This window comes from Elephantulus edwardii, unplaced genomic scaffold (genome assembly GCF_000299155.1).
Source record: "Elephantulus edwardii isolate Elephantulus edwardi_28Jun2011 unplaced genomic scaffold, EleEdw1.0 scaffold00375, whole genome shotgun sequence".
NCBI lineage: Eukaryota > Metazoa > Chordata > Mammalia > Macroscelidea > Macroscelididae > Elephantulus > Elephantulus edwardii.
The window spans coordinates 1301535-1314605 of NW_006400125.1; the positions used below are offsets into that span (position 1 = coordinate 1301535).

At 47.8% G+C, this 13071-nt stretch overlaps 1 protein-coding gene across 1 annotated transcript in view; it reads left to right on the forward strand.

Annotated features, from left to right (window-relative positions):
• The window catches only part of ADCY2 (adenylate cyclase 2 (brain)), a 388416-nt gene that overhangs the window by 369307 nt on the left and 6038 nt on the right, over window positions 1-13071 (forward strand). Inside the window, exons 20-22 of the mRNA XM_006902167.1 lie at window positions 647-795; window positions 7729-7836; window positions 11209-11323. Coding sequence (XP_006902229.1) covers window positions 647-795; window positions 7729-7836; window positions 11209-11323 — 372 coding nt within the window. The remainder of the gene's footprint in view (window positions 1-646; window positions 796-7728; window positions 7837-11208; window positions 11324-13071) is intronic.

The following is a 13071-nucleotide window of genomic DNA, read 5'->3' on the forward strand; positions in this document are numbered from 1 at the left end:
TGGGTGGGTTGGTGGGTTGATGGGTCGGTTGGTGGGTGGGTGGATGGATTGGTTGGTTTGCCAGCTGGCAGAGTGGTTATTTGGCTGAGTGGTTGAATTGCTGGTTGATTGATAAGTGGGCTGTTTGGTTGGTTGGCTGCTGGCAGACTGAGTAGCTGGCTAATTGGTTGGCTAGGTTGGTTAGATAACTGACTGAGTGGTTATTTGGCTAATTGGTTGGTGAGTTAGTTGGTTGGTTGTTTAGTTGGCCAGTTGACTGGCCGGTTGTTGGTGGGCTGCTTGATTGATGACTCATTGGTGGGTGGGTGATCGTCTGACTGGTGGTGTTTTGGTTGACTGGTTGGTAGGTTGGGTGGGTTGGTCAGTTTGCTTGTCGGTTGGCTGGTTGTTTGTTCAGTTCGTTGTTGGTTGACTGAGTCTTGGGTTGATTGTTGTGGAGGGTGACTGTCTGGTTATTTGGCTGGCTGGCAGGTTTGCTGGCCGACTGGTTGATGGGTAGGTGGGTGGTGTGTGCACAGGAGTGAGCCTGTGATTGGGGTGGGGGTAAATGGAACATAGAGCTCAGTGATTTATTTGCAGGTTGTGGTATGAGGAAACACTTTCACCTGAAATGTTGGTAAATTCTCACCCTTCATGTTCTCTTCACAGGAGCTGTATCACCAGTCTTACGACTGTGTCTGCGTCATGTTCGCCTCCATCCCAGATTTCAAGGAATTCTACACAGAATCGGATGTGAACAAGGAAGGCTTAGAGTGCCTTAGGCTCCTGAACGAGATCATTGCCGACTTTGATGATGTAGGTACAAGATGTGCCGGTGATGGGCAGGGGTCCCAGCAGGTGGGGAGCTGTGTGGCCACCTACCCCGTTTCCCCAGCCACTGTATCAGTCCATCTAATCTGGGGTCTCCCTCTCCTGCTCTGTCCCTCCACCCTTCCGAGCATGATGTCCTTATCCAAGGACCAGTCTCTCCTGGCCACATGCCCAAAGTACGTGAGACAGAGCTTCAAAATCTTAGCCTCTAAGGAGAGACTTGGTTTCACGCTCTCCAAGACAGACCTATTTGTTTTCTTGGAAGTTCATGGTGTGTTCAAGACTCTTCTCCAGCACCGCAAATCGAAGGCATTTATGCTTCTTCTATCATCCTTAGTTATTTTCCAACTTTCTGATAAATAACAAGTAATTGAGAAGTAATTGGCCTGGATTAGGCGCACCTTTGTATCTAGACTGACATCATTGCTCTTCAGCACTCTGCAGAGGTCCATGACAGCAGATTTTCCCAATGCAATTAGTCTTTTGATTTCTTGTCTGCTGGTGTTAAGAGTGTTCATTGCTAAACACAGCTACCAAAATCTACAAAATAAATAAGCCACCTGCCTACTGTGCTAATACATTTTGAAAAGGACTGAAACTCCAGAGAAAACACTTGTTCCTACCATCTACACACATGTTCATTACAGTATATTATTAGCATATCTCCGTAGTATAGCATGAGTCTGTCCACTTGCTGTACAGAGGTAACTCGTAGTTGTTGTGATGCTAAACACTGATGTGTCAAATGTGATAATGGTTACCCATGGTGGACAGTGTTTGGTGGAGCTCCCAATTAAAACAAGGTTGGAAGCAGGAGTGGCATCCACTTCCACAATAGCTTGCCTCTGGAAGCGCTATGAACGTGGAGAAGCAATGAAAGTTACACAGGTGACCAGGTCTTTTGTTCACAGAATCACGATGAGTCATCTACGACTGGACGACACTTAACAACAACAAGGCACAAAACAAGTCTTTTGTCATTCAAGTTCTTTTTTAAAAAAACATTTTTCTTGGTTTTCATATAATAATTCCTTTACATTATGTTTCATTGATATACATTGTGTTTTATACAATCTTTCATTTACATTGTGTTTCACACAACCATTCATATACATACTATTTTACATTCTTTTTAATTGGTTTGTTTACAAAGTTTATACACATTGCCTTTCACACTATTCTTCATTCACATTGCATTTCACACGAACATCCTCATGCATTCTTGAACTATGTGTGAATGGCGTGGTTAATTATTGAAAAAATAATGTGCCCATAAGACAACACCTCATATTTAGAAGGACTGAGACACGTGCTTCAGAGTTTGGGTGACTTGTTGCGTTTCTGTTGCGTTTCAACCTTTAGTAGTCTGTTCATACTGAAAATACTAGATTTTGTTCTGTGCCGAGAGCACACTCCTCTCTGGTTTTGAGGCTCTCGGTTCTTGTCATTCTGGGATTGTCAGCATCTACGTTTCTGTTGGTGTGCAGCGTTTCCTTAACTGATTATTCTAGTAGTTGTACACCTGATTGTCATGGCTGACATTTAGCACTACGCAGAAGTGGTTCTGAATTCGTCCATGCTGCGCAGTGCTTTGTGAATTCTTGATCCTCTCTTGTTGATCCCTTTGAGTCGAGCGCGATTCACAGTGGCCCTGTGAGCAAAAGGCCTGAAGCCTTTCTATGACTATCGACATTTATCAAAGTTCGTAGAGTTATTTAGGAAGTGAATGCCACTTCTGCTGCATGCAAATCCATTGTTTGACCATGTCTCTTTTTTTTTTAATAAATAAAAAAATAATGCTTATGTGTTACACAAAATCTGTACTTGGGCCAGGAAGCAGTCCTCAGAACAGAGCAAGGAAACACTGCTGGGTTCAAAATTCAGGAAGGAATGCATCAAGGAGGTGTCCTGTCTCCACACCTCTGTATGCAGAATAGATCACTAGGGAGGCTGGGCTTTATGTGGTATCAGGATTGGAGGAAAATTTATCAACAACCTACATTACTGAGATGACACAACCTTGCTCGTTGAAACTGAGGAGGACCTGAAGCACTTGCTGCAGAAGGTCAAGGACTGCAGTCTTCAATATCGATTGAGGCTCAACGTCAAGAAGACAAAGATTCTCACCACTGGGCCAATTGGCAGCATCCTGATAGATGGAGACGAGATTGAGGTTGTTAACAGTCACAGCTTGCCCGGCTCCATAATCAACAGTGTTGGTACCAGCAATCAGGAAATCAAAAGATGACTTTTCTTCTGCTATCAGGGACCTCTCCAGAGTACTGACAAGCAATGATGTTAGCCAAGAGACTAAGATGGGCCTGATCTAGGCCATTGGCTTCACAATAATTTGTTATGCATCAGAGAGCTGGATAATGACTAAGGATGACAGAAGAATAATAGATCCCTTTAAGTTTTGGTGCTGGAGAAGAGTCTTGAACATAATATCATGGACCAGCAAGAACACAAATAGGTCTGTCTGTCTTGGAGAGGGCGAAACCAAGTTTCTCCTTGGAGGCTAGGATTTTGAAGCTCCTTCTCACATACTTTGGGCAGGTGTCCAGGAGACACCAGTCCATGGAGAAGGACATCATGCTTGGAAGGGTGGAGGGACAGCGCAGGAGAGGAAGACCTGGATGAGGTGGATTGATACGGTAACTGGGGCAATAGGGATTGGTGTGTTCGAGTCATTGAGACCGGCTCAGGACAGGGCAGGCTTCAGAACTGTTGTACACAGGGTCACTGTAGGTTGCAGGTGACTCAACAGCACCTACCGACAGCATTTTGATTTGCTTACAAAGTTCATATACATTGTGTTTCATACAATCATTACCATTCATGATATTCTATAAAATTAATGAGCCCTGAGCTGTGCCCACTGTTACGTTCATGCGTACATGGACATGGGAGCGGCGTCCAGCTCTTGGTGTTTTGTAAATAAGGCCACAGTGAACATGACTCTGAAGATTCCGTTTATGTCACAGCTTTGAGTTCTTTGGAATATATACCTAGCAGTGGGTGTGCTGAGTGAAATGTTATTTTTATTTCCAAGTTTCTAAGGAAATGACTTAACCAACTTTTTTTTTGTTTTTTTTTTTTTTCATTTTATTCTCATTTATTTACAAAGATTGAATGCATTGTTTTTTCACAAAAGATCCTTCCCATTTCCTTCACCCACCCACCTATTGAATTGTGTAACCCTATGATTAACACCTTGCACCCCGTCCACACCTCTCTGTTTCCACCCTCCGCCCCACCTTGGATCCCTATACTCATTCTTCAACAATGGTTCTATACAGGATTTGTCCTGTGGGACTGAGTTCCCTCGGCATAATGCTCTCCAGTCCCTCCCAAGTTAGGTAGTAATTTACAAAATGATTGCTCCTGCGTGCTGTGGAGTATTCCATTGTGTGAACATACCACAGCTTCTCAATCCATTTGTTTGTGGTTGTATATCTGGGCTGTTTCCATGTTCTTGAGATTCAACTGACTTAAATATAAAAACCTTCTCACAAAGTCCTGATTGATTTAAACAAGAGGCTTCCAGCCCATAGCTGATTGTTAACTAAATCAAAATGGCCAATCAGCTTACACTTGGATGTTAATAAAATTAAAAAATGACCAAATAGTTTACACCTGACTTGAAATTAAATCAAAACAACCTACTTTCCATAATCAAACTGATTCACAAAGGAGGCTTCAAACTGGAGGCTCTTAGTAGGACGCAAGCTTGCATGCTGAAAGTGAGGAGGACTTGAAGTGTATGTTGCAAAAGATCAAGGAATGTTGCCTTCAGTATGGAGTCCATCTCAATGTCATGGACACAAATATTCTTACCACTGGGCTTATAGGCAACATCATGATGGATGGACACGCGATTGAATCTGACAACAGCTTCATCTTGCTTGGATCCACAATTAATACCCTTGGTACCAGCAGTCAGGAAATAAGGAGACGCGTTGCATTGGGTAAATCTGCAGTTAGGGACCTCTCCAAATTATTGAGGAGAAATGATGTGGGTTTGAGGACTATGGTGTGTCTGAATCAGACCATGGTCTTTCTGATTACTTGCTATGCTAGATCCGACAGTGAATAAGGATGACAGGGAAAGAATTGAAGCCTTTGAGCTGTGGTTTTGGAGAAGAGCACTGGACATTTCATGGGCGGCCAAGAGAACAGATACGTCTTGGAGAGGTTGCAGCGAGAGTGCTCTTTGGAGGCAAGAATGATGAGGCTTCATCTCACATACTTTGGGCTTGTTGCCAGGAGGTGCTTTTCCTTGGAGAGGGGCATGATGCTGGGAAGGATGGAGGGTCGGCAAAGGAGAGGAAGACCCTCAACCAGGTGGACTGACACAATGACTGCCACAGTGGGCTGTTGTGTCTCAAGAAGGGTAAGGATGGCACTGGATAGCATAGGGTTCAGATCCTTTGTTCATAGGATTGCTATGAGTCATACTCAACTCGACGGCACCCAACACTAACCTCACAACAAGGAAATGACAGATTCCTTTCCACGGTGTTTGCACCACTTTACATTCCCACCAGCAGGGGAGGCGGGTTCCCACAGCTCTACACCCTCTCCAACATTTGTTATTTGCTGCCTTGTTGACCTTTGCTGCTGTTGTCAGGGTGAGACAAAACCAAGTTATGTTTTGATTTGGTAAGAAGCTGCTCTGCAATCCGAAAGGCACGTGGTTCGAATCCACCCACTGCTTCTCGGGAGGAGGATGGGCCCTCTCCTCCCATGTGTTTAACTGCTTCTGTAAGCCGGCTGGAGGGTCAGCTGTGGGTCAGTCCCAGCTCCCCGGCCGTGAGGTCTAGGTTTTGAGTAGCTTCATCTTAAGCATTTCTTCCTTTCTGTTGACCACGTGGATGGGTTCTTCAACTTAGTGCTTTTCATCCTTTGCCGATGTTGTAATTGGGTGGTTTGTCTTATTGCACTTGCTGAGCTGGTGAAGTTTTCTATAAATTCTATAGCTGAAGCTCTCATTTATTGGATTATTGAGAAATCTTTTTCCCAGTTTGTAATCTTGTAAGGGGCAAAGACTATAAGTGGCTGTCTCCTCGGGACGTGGCTGTGTGCCTTGCACACAGAGGAGTCTTCAGAAAGAAGATTGCAAGCAGCTCTCATGAGCAAAATGAGAGGAAGCACAATTTATGATACAAAGAAGTCTTGCTTGATGTATGTTTTTTATCTAACTCTGTACCCAGCCCATTCGGGCCCTGTGAGGTAATTTTTAATGTTTCCATTTCTCTGTGAACAATTCCTTTGTTTTTGAATGCCAAAAGGTTTTGGGGTTCCTAGGCGCTAGTGGCCTGAGCGAGCTCTAGCCTTTTCTGGATTTACATTCTGCTTTGCTAGTCTTCCTTCAGCTCCACCCACGAGAAACAACATCATCTCTTTTTCGATTCTTTTTAAAAGGACCAGATTGTTTCTCCTCCAGGGATTGTACATTTTTAGTTACATGATGAAGGTCTGTTTATGCTTTGACAGGGCTCCACAGTCTGCCTCAGTGGGTTTTTTTCTGTGATGATCTTTATAGTTTTGCGTTTTACATGTTGGTCCTTGACCATCATCTTGAGTTAGTATATGGTGTGAGGTGTGGATCTTGTTTCAGTTTTCTGGAAATAAATACTGAGTTTGCCACACCATTGGTTAGAAGCTTTCTTTTCTCCACTTGATGCAAAGACGGGCTCGCACAGAACCAGTGGTAGGTCTCGCCTGACAGCAGGCTCACGTGGGAAGCGGTGCCTGCGCGCTCTAGCTCCCTCCGTAACAGTCCTTCCGGCCCAGGGGGTGAGTGACAGTGTCGTTCAGGTTAGACGGCCCCATACGTATGTGTGTCATGGGCATTTGAACCATATTAGACTCTGAGGTGTCAGAAATCCCCCAGCGAGGACGGAGCCAAGAGAGGCCCTGCTGGCCCTTGGAGTTGCACAGTTCAGCCTTTCCCTCTGAGCAGGGCGAGCTCCCAGGGCCGTCAGCCCGGCTTCCCCTCCCTCCTTCCTCATCACCTCAGCACCTTCTCTTGCTTTGCTTCCACTCAGCCCCTCTCTCATTACCTAGAACCCCGTACTGAGGAGGGGTCCAGCGAGAAGGAGGCTGGTCAGTGTGGAGAGAGGACATGTCAGGGCTGGTGGGAGGGGCCTTTCTAGCCCTCTCTTCTCCCTTCAGGGGGTTCAGGGCAAAGCCGACCCTCAGCGCTAACGCCAGGTCATAGCCAGCCTGCCCTTGGCAAGATCGTGACTCCGCAGAGGCCCGTCAGGTTCCCAGCGGAGATCTTTGACCCGTCATAGCTCACTGCCCAGCTCCTCCAGTGACTTCACTGCCACGCTTTGTTAATTGGAAGCCGGAAGTAAATCCTTACAGCTGTAGGTCCTTCCAAGACCAAATGCTCTGTGGAAATGGCAAAATATTCTTTCTAGCAAAGGCCCAGAGGGCAAGGTGCAGCAGTGATTGCATCCCTGTATAGTGTCAGGTTTATTTGATGATCTTGAGTCAATTGCAACTCATAGTGACCTCAGGTCCACAGAAGAAAACTCTGCCTCGACCTGCCCCACCCTGCCCACCCTGCCCCATCCTATCCTATTCTGCCTGCCCTCGCCCTGTCCCTCCCCCACACTGCCCTGCCCTGTCCCATCCTAGCCTTCTCCACCCTGTCCTGCCTCACCCTGCCCTCCCCCACACTGCCCTGTCCCTCCCCACCCCATCCTAACCCGTCCGCAGAGCCCCTCTGCCTGAACTGTCTGTTCTTGTCTTGTCTCATTGCGGGCCGCCTTCTCTCTCTCGGACCCTCCATTTTTCCAAGTCTGATGTCTGTCTCCAGAGGTGGGCCCCTCGTGATAACAAGCCCACTGTGTGGACGGAGTGCCCAGCAGCTCTCTGAGTAACTGTGCCGATGTCATTGCTTTGCAGCTGTTGTCCAAGCCCAAGTTCAGTGGGGTGGAGAAGATCAAGACCATCGGCAGCACATACATGGCGGCGACGGGTCTGAGCGGGGTGCCCAGCCAGGAGCTCGCCCAGGTACTGAGACAGCTGTGAGTGGGGGTGTGAGGCCCCGCCCACAAGTCCTCCTGCCCAAATAGGCACCCAGGCACCCACCCCGGTGCCCGGTGGGCAGTGCAGGCTCGGTGATGAGGTCCTGTGAGGAAACCTGGAAGTTCTGGGAATTTCTGGGATTCTGTGTGTTCTCAGAACTCCTTTCTTTGGGTTTTCAACTGCACACTTAGCCACCACACCACCGCTGGACGTTTCGTCTGGTGACGCCGGGCAGCTGCTGGAGGGAGTGCATGAACCGAGAGGCCAGATGGGCGCCGCCCGCTGCACTGCTGACTCCGGACACGCATCCACCGGAGTCCAGCCCCCACCTGGACGTGGATCCAGGCCCCTCTGCCCGTCTCACTTTCCTCTCTGCCAGCACGTCGAGGTGTCTAGAGCTTGCCTGGAGTTCATTGGTTAGGGGTCTCTCCTCAGACCAGCTCCCAGGGCAGCCTTCTGTGTGTTTGCCCCCCTGCCAAGTCAGAGCTCACAAGTTCGTAGGGCTGTGTCCTTCAGACGCCCAGATGGGCCAGTGCTGGCCTCTGGTGGCTCTCCTGCCCCCGGTGGTCCATGATTCCATGAAGGCCATGGTTTGATCGTTGGGGCGATTCACGGAAGTCACAGTCTCCTATCCTTCCAGTTACTCATGAGTTATCACTGGAGAGGGTGTGAATTCAGGTCTCAGTCGGGGAGGGCTCCAGTCTCCAGAGCTCCACTGTCCCATGGACACGCCGCCTCCCACCTGCAGGCTTACGCTCTCACCAGCCTGGGAAGCCAGCTGCTTCCTGGCCAGGGCCTTTTGTAGCATTGCAGTCTTTTCCTTCTTGTTGTTGTTGTTGTTGTTGTTGTTAGCAAGTACAACGCATAGCAATGCTGTCAACAGCCCCCCTGAACCCTGCCTGCCCCATCCTGCGCCGTCGTTCTTGGCTCTGCGCACTAGAGCCCACTGCTACTTGGGGGCCTTTATCACGTGATTGTGATCAGTCGAGTCCTTGAACACTTGGATGACGGTATTGCACTGGTCTTCAGCTGAGATTTGCCGTCAGGGTGGGGTCTGGGTGACCCACAGACTTCTGAATGTATTTTCAGGTGCAACTCCATTGCTAGGAAATTCAAGGACTATCTCTCAGGAACCAGAAACAAGGCCAAATCCCAGTTGGTAGCAGATGAACAGAGGGTAACGTTGAGTGAATTATCCAGGAAGTAAGGTGGCCACAGACTTATCTGTAGGAGTGAACAGTTTAACATGGACTGACATGAAATTGCTCACAGCAAATTACAAGGAACATCGATTCAGAATGAAAATGACTACAGATTGACAGCTGCTGTGTGGTTGGTGCTGTTGAGTTGGAACTGACCCATAGCTGACCGTCCAGCGGGTTTTCAGAGGAAGTTTATCATTTCGGAAGAGATTGCCCATCTTTCTCCCACGGAGCTATAAAAATTAAAAAAATGGGCTAGAACACTACAGAGATACGGGATTGCCAGAGGCTCAAACAGGATTTAGAAGAGACCATGGCACCAGGGATATCATTGCTGGTGTCGGATGGATCCTGGCTGAAAGTAAGGAACACCAGAAGAACGTCTATTTGTGCTGTATTGACTATGCAAAGGCTTTTGACTGTGTGGACCATGACAAGTTGTGGCTGACATTGAGAAGAATGGGAATCCTAGAGCACTTGATTGTGCCCATGAGGAACCTGGACCAGGAGGCTGTTGTGTGAATAAAGCAAGGGAGCACTGTTGTTGTTGTTGTTATGTGCTGTCGTGTACAACTCATAGCAACCCTATGAACAAAAGATCTGAACCCTGTTCTAGCCTGTGCCATCCTCACACTTCCTGACTCACAAGAGCCCATTGCAGCGGTCACCTTGTCAATTCACCTGGTCAAGGGTCTTCTTCCCCAACTCTCCACCCTTCCTAGCACCAGGTCCCTCTCCAAGAAATAGCCCTTATTAGAAATATTACATGGCTTAAAATTAAAAGGGAGTGTGTCAGGGAATTCTCTGTTCATACCTATTCAGTCTGTATTTGACAAGTTGGACTCTATGAAGAAGAATGCAACATCAAGATTGGAGGAAGACTCATCAGTAATATGTGTTATGCAGTTGACACCACCTTGCTTGCTGAAAGTGAGGAGGGCTTGGAGGACTTGTAGAAGATCAAAGAATACAGTCTTCAATGTGGATTGCATCTCAGTGTAAAGAAAACAAAGTTTCTTGCCATTGAACCTGTAGGCAACATCCTGATAGATGGTGAAAACACTTAAGTTGTCAATAATTTTATCTTTCTTGGATCCATATTCAATACCTTTGGTTCCAGCAGTCAGGAAATCAGGAGACATTATTGCATTGAGAAAGTCTGCAGTCAAGGACCTCTCAAATTATTGAGAAGTATGAGGTCAGTTTGAGGACTAAGGTGCATCTGATTCAGGCCACGATCTTTCTGTCACTTGCTGTGCATCTGAGAGCTGGACAGTGAATAAGGATGACGAAGAAGAGTTGATGCCTTTGAGCTGTGGTGTTGGAGAAGAGCACTGACCATCCGATGGACGGACAGAAGAGCAAACTCATGTGTCTTGAAGGAAGTACAGCTGGAGTGCTCTTTGGAAGCAGAGATGGTAAAGCTTCCCCTCACATGCATCAGGCATATTACTGGAGGGGCTATCCCTTGGAGATGGAAATGGTGCGCAGAAAGGCAGAGGGGTGGTGAAGGTGAGGAAGACGGTCAACCACATGAAACTGGGGGGGTGGGAACTGGCCATCCGTGCTCATTGCCTGGCTCTCACACATGTAGGGTGCTATGTATATATAGAATACATGTATGATATAGAAACTGTGGGGACAGGGATGCTGCGAACGTTCCCAAGATGCAGGGCAGCATGACCTTCCCCAGGACGACTAGAGGGTAGACACGGGTCAGCTAACGTGTTTATACAGCTCTGTGGGGTCCTAACCCCCATGTCTGCAGCTCTGAGATATCCTAACCCCTGTTTGTACAGCTCTGTGGGGTCCTAACCACCATTTGTAAAGCTCTGTGAGGTCCTAACCCTCGTCTGTACAGCTCTGTGGGGTCCTAACCCCTTTCTGTACAGCTCTGTCAGGTCCTAACCCCTGTTTGTACAGCTCTGTGGGGTCCTAATCTTCTGTGTACAGCTTTGTGGGGTCCTAACCCCCCATGTCTGCAGCTCTGTGGAGTCCTAACCCCCATCTGTATAGCTCTGTGGGGTCTTAACCCTCTGTGTACAGCTCAGTGGAGTCGTAGCTCTCAGACTCAGCTCTTGCATGTATGTGGGTGTGGAAGCCCTGCTCCCCCCTGGGAGACTGCAAGGAGTCCTCACCCTCAGCTGTGTTATAGGAGCCGGAGAGGCAGCACCTGCACATTGGCACCATGGTGGAGTTTGCGTTCGCACTGGTGGCAAAGCTGGAAGCCATCAACAAGCACTCCTTCAACGACTTCAAGCTGCGAGTGGGTAAGCTGGGAGCTCGGGCAGCCGCGAGTGGGTGAGCCTGGCAGCTCCGAGCAGCTGCGAGTGGGTGAGCTGTGCAGCTTGGGCACCTGAGAGGGCGAAGGACTGGAATATGGGCTGGTGGGCCCATCTCAGGGACTCAGAGACAAGGCTACAGGTATTTCCTCAGGTCGATGCCTGTCCCCAGGTAGATACAGGTCCTCAGGTAATGCTTGATGTTCTCAGGTAGACGCATGTCCTCGGGTAAATACATGTCCTCAGGAAATGCATGATGTTCTCAGGTAGACATACATCCTCAAGTATGTGCATGTCCTCAGGTAGACGCACATCCCCAGGTAGATACACGTCCTCAGGGAATGCATGATGTTCTTAGGTAGACACACATCCTCAGGTAGGTGCATGTCTTCAGGTTGGGACATGATGTCCTCAGGTAGACACACGTCCTGAGGTAGCTGCACATCCTTAGGTAGGTGGACGTCCCGGGGGAGATGCAGGCCCTCAGGTAAGTACATGTCCTCAGGTAGGTTCATGATGTTCTCAGGTAGGTGCACCTCCTTGGTAGGTGCACGTCCTCGGGTAGATGCATGCTCTCAGGTAAATGCACGTTCTCAGGTAGGCGCACGTCCTCGGGTAGATCCATGCCCTCACATTGCACTCACCCCCAAGGCACATCTGCTCAAGTTAGGAAAAGATACCTTCTGGGTGATACAAAGACCTCACTCACTGTGCCCTACAGACCTGAGCTTCATGGCCACTGTGCTTTTTTAAGAAACTGAGGGTCTGTGACAGTCGCGTGGAGAAATCTGTCAGCATCCTTCCTGCCCCAGCTCATGCACTTCTTGTCTGTGTCACATGTTGCTCAGTCTGAAAATGCTTTAAGCTTTTTCTTTTTTAAAAAAAAATATTTTAATTGATTTGCTTACAAAGTTATACTTTGTGTTCCACACCATTCTTCATTCACACATTCATATTGTGTTTCATACAATCATTCTCATACATTGTTTTATAAACTTGATCGTCATTGGCCCTTGCCCATCATTACCGTCTTTTCACCCAGATCCTTCCCCTTCCTTCAGCTCACCACCTACCTCCTTCCTCGCACCCCCTCAGTCCACTTGTTGTTGTCGTACTCCTTTGGGTCAGTTCTCTCTCATCTGTTCCAATGCAGTCTTCATTATCTAGCCACTTTTTTCCTATGTAAGCTCTCCATAATATTGTAATTAATTTTACTTGGATCTACAGTCAACACCCATGCTAACAACAGTCAAGAAATTAAAAAGTAAAAAATGTTGCAATAGAGAAATATGCTGTCAAGGACCTTGCCAAAGTGATAAAGAAGTGTTGTTTTTAGTTGTTTTGTATGCATCTGAAAGTTGGTCAGTGAATAAGGAAGAGTGAAGAAGCGATGCTTTTGAATTGTAGTGTTTTAGAAAAGCACTGAGTAACCCACGGGCCACCAAAAGAGCAAGCAAGTCTGTGCTGAAAGGAGTAAAACCAGCGTGTTCCTCAGAGGCAAGCATCAGGAGCCTCTATCCCACTTACTCTGGGCACATTCTTGGGAGGAACCAGTCTCTGGAAGAGAAACCAGACTGAGAAAAACGGGGTGGGGGTGGGGGTCAGAGAAGGAGAAGATGACCCCAACAAGATGGGTTGACACATGACTGCAGTGGTGGGTTCATGCTGGGACATGAGGACGGTGCATGACGGGGCAGTGTTGCACTGTTGTTCAGGGGCTGCTGTAAGCTGGACCT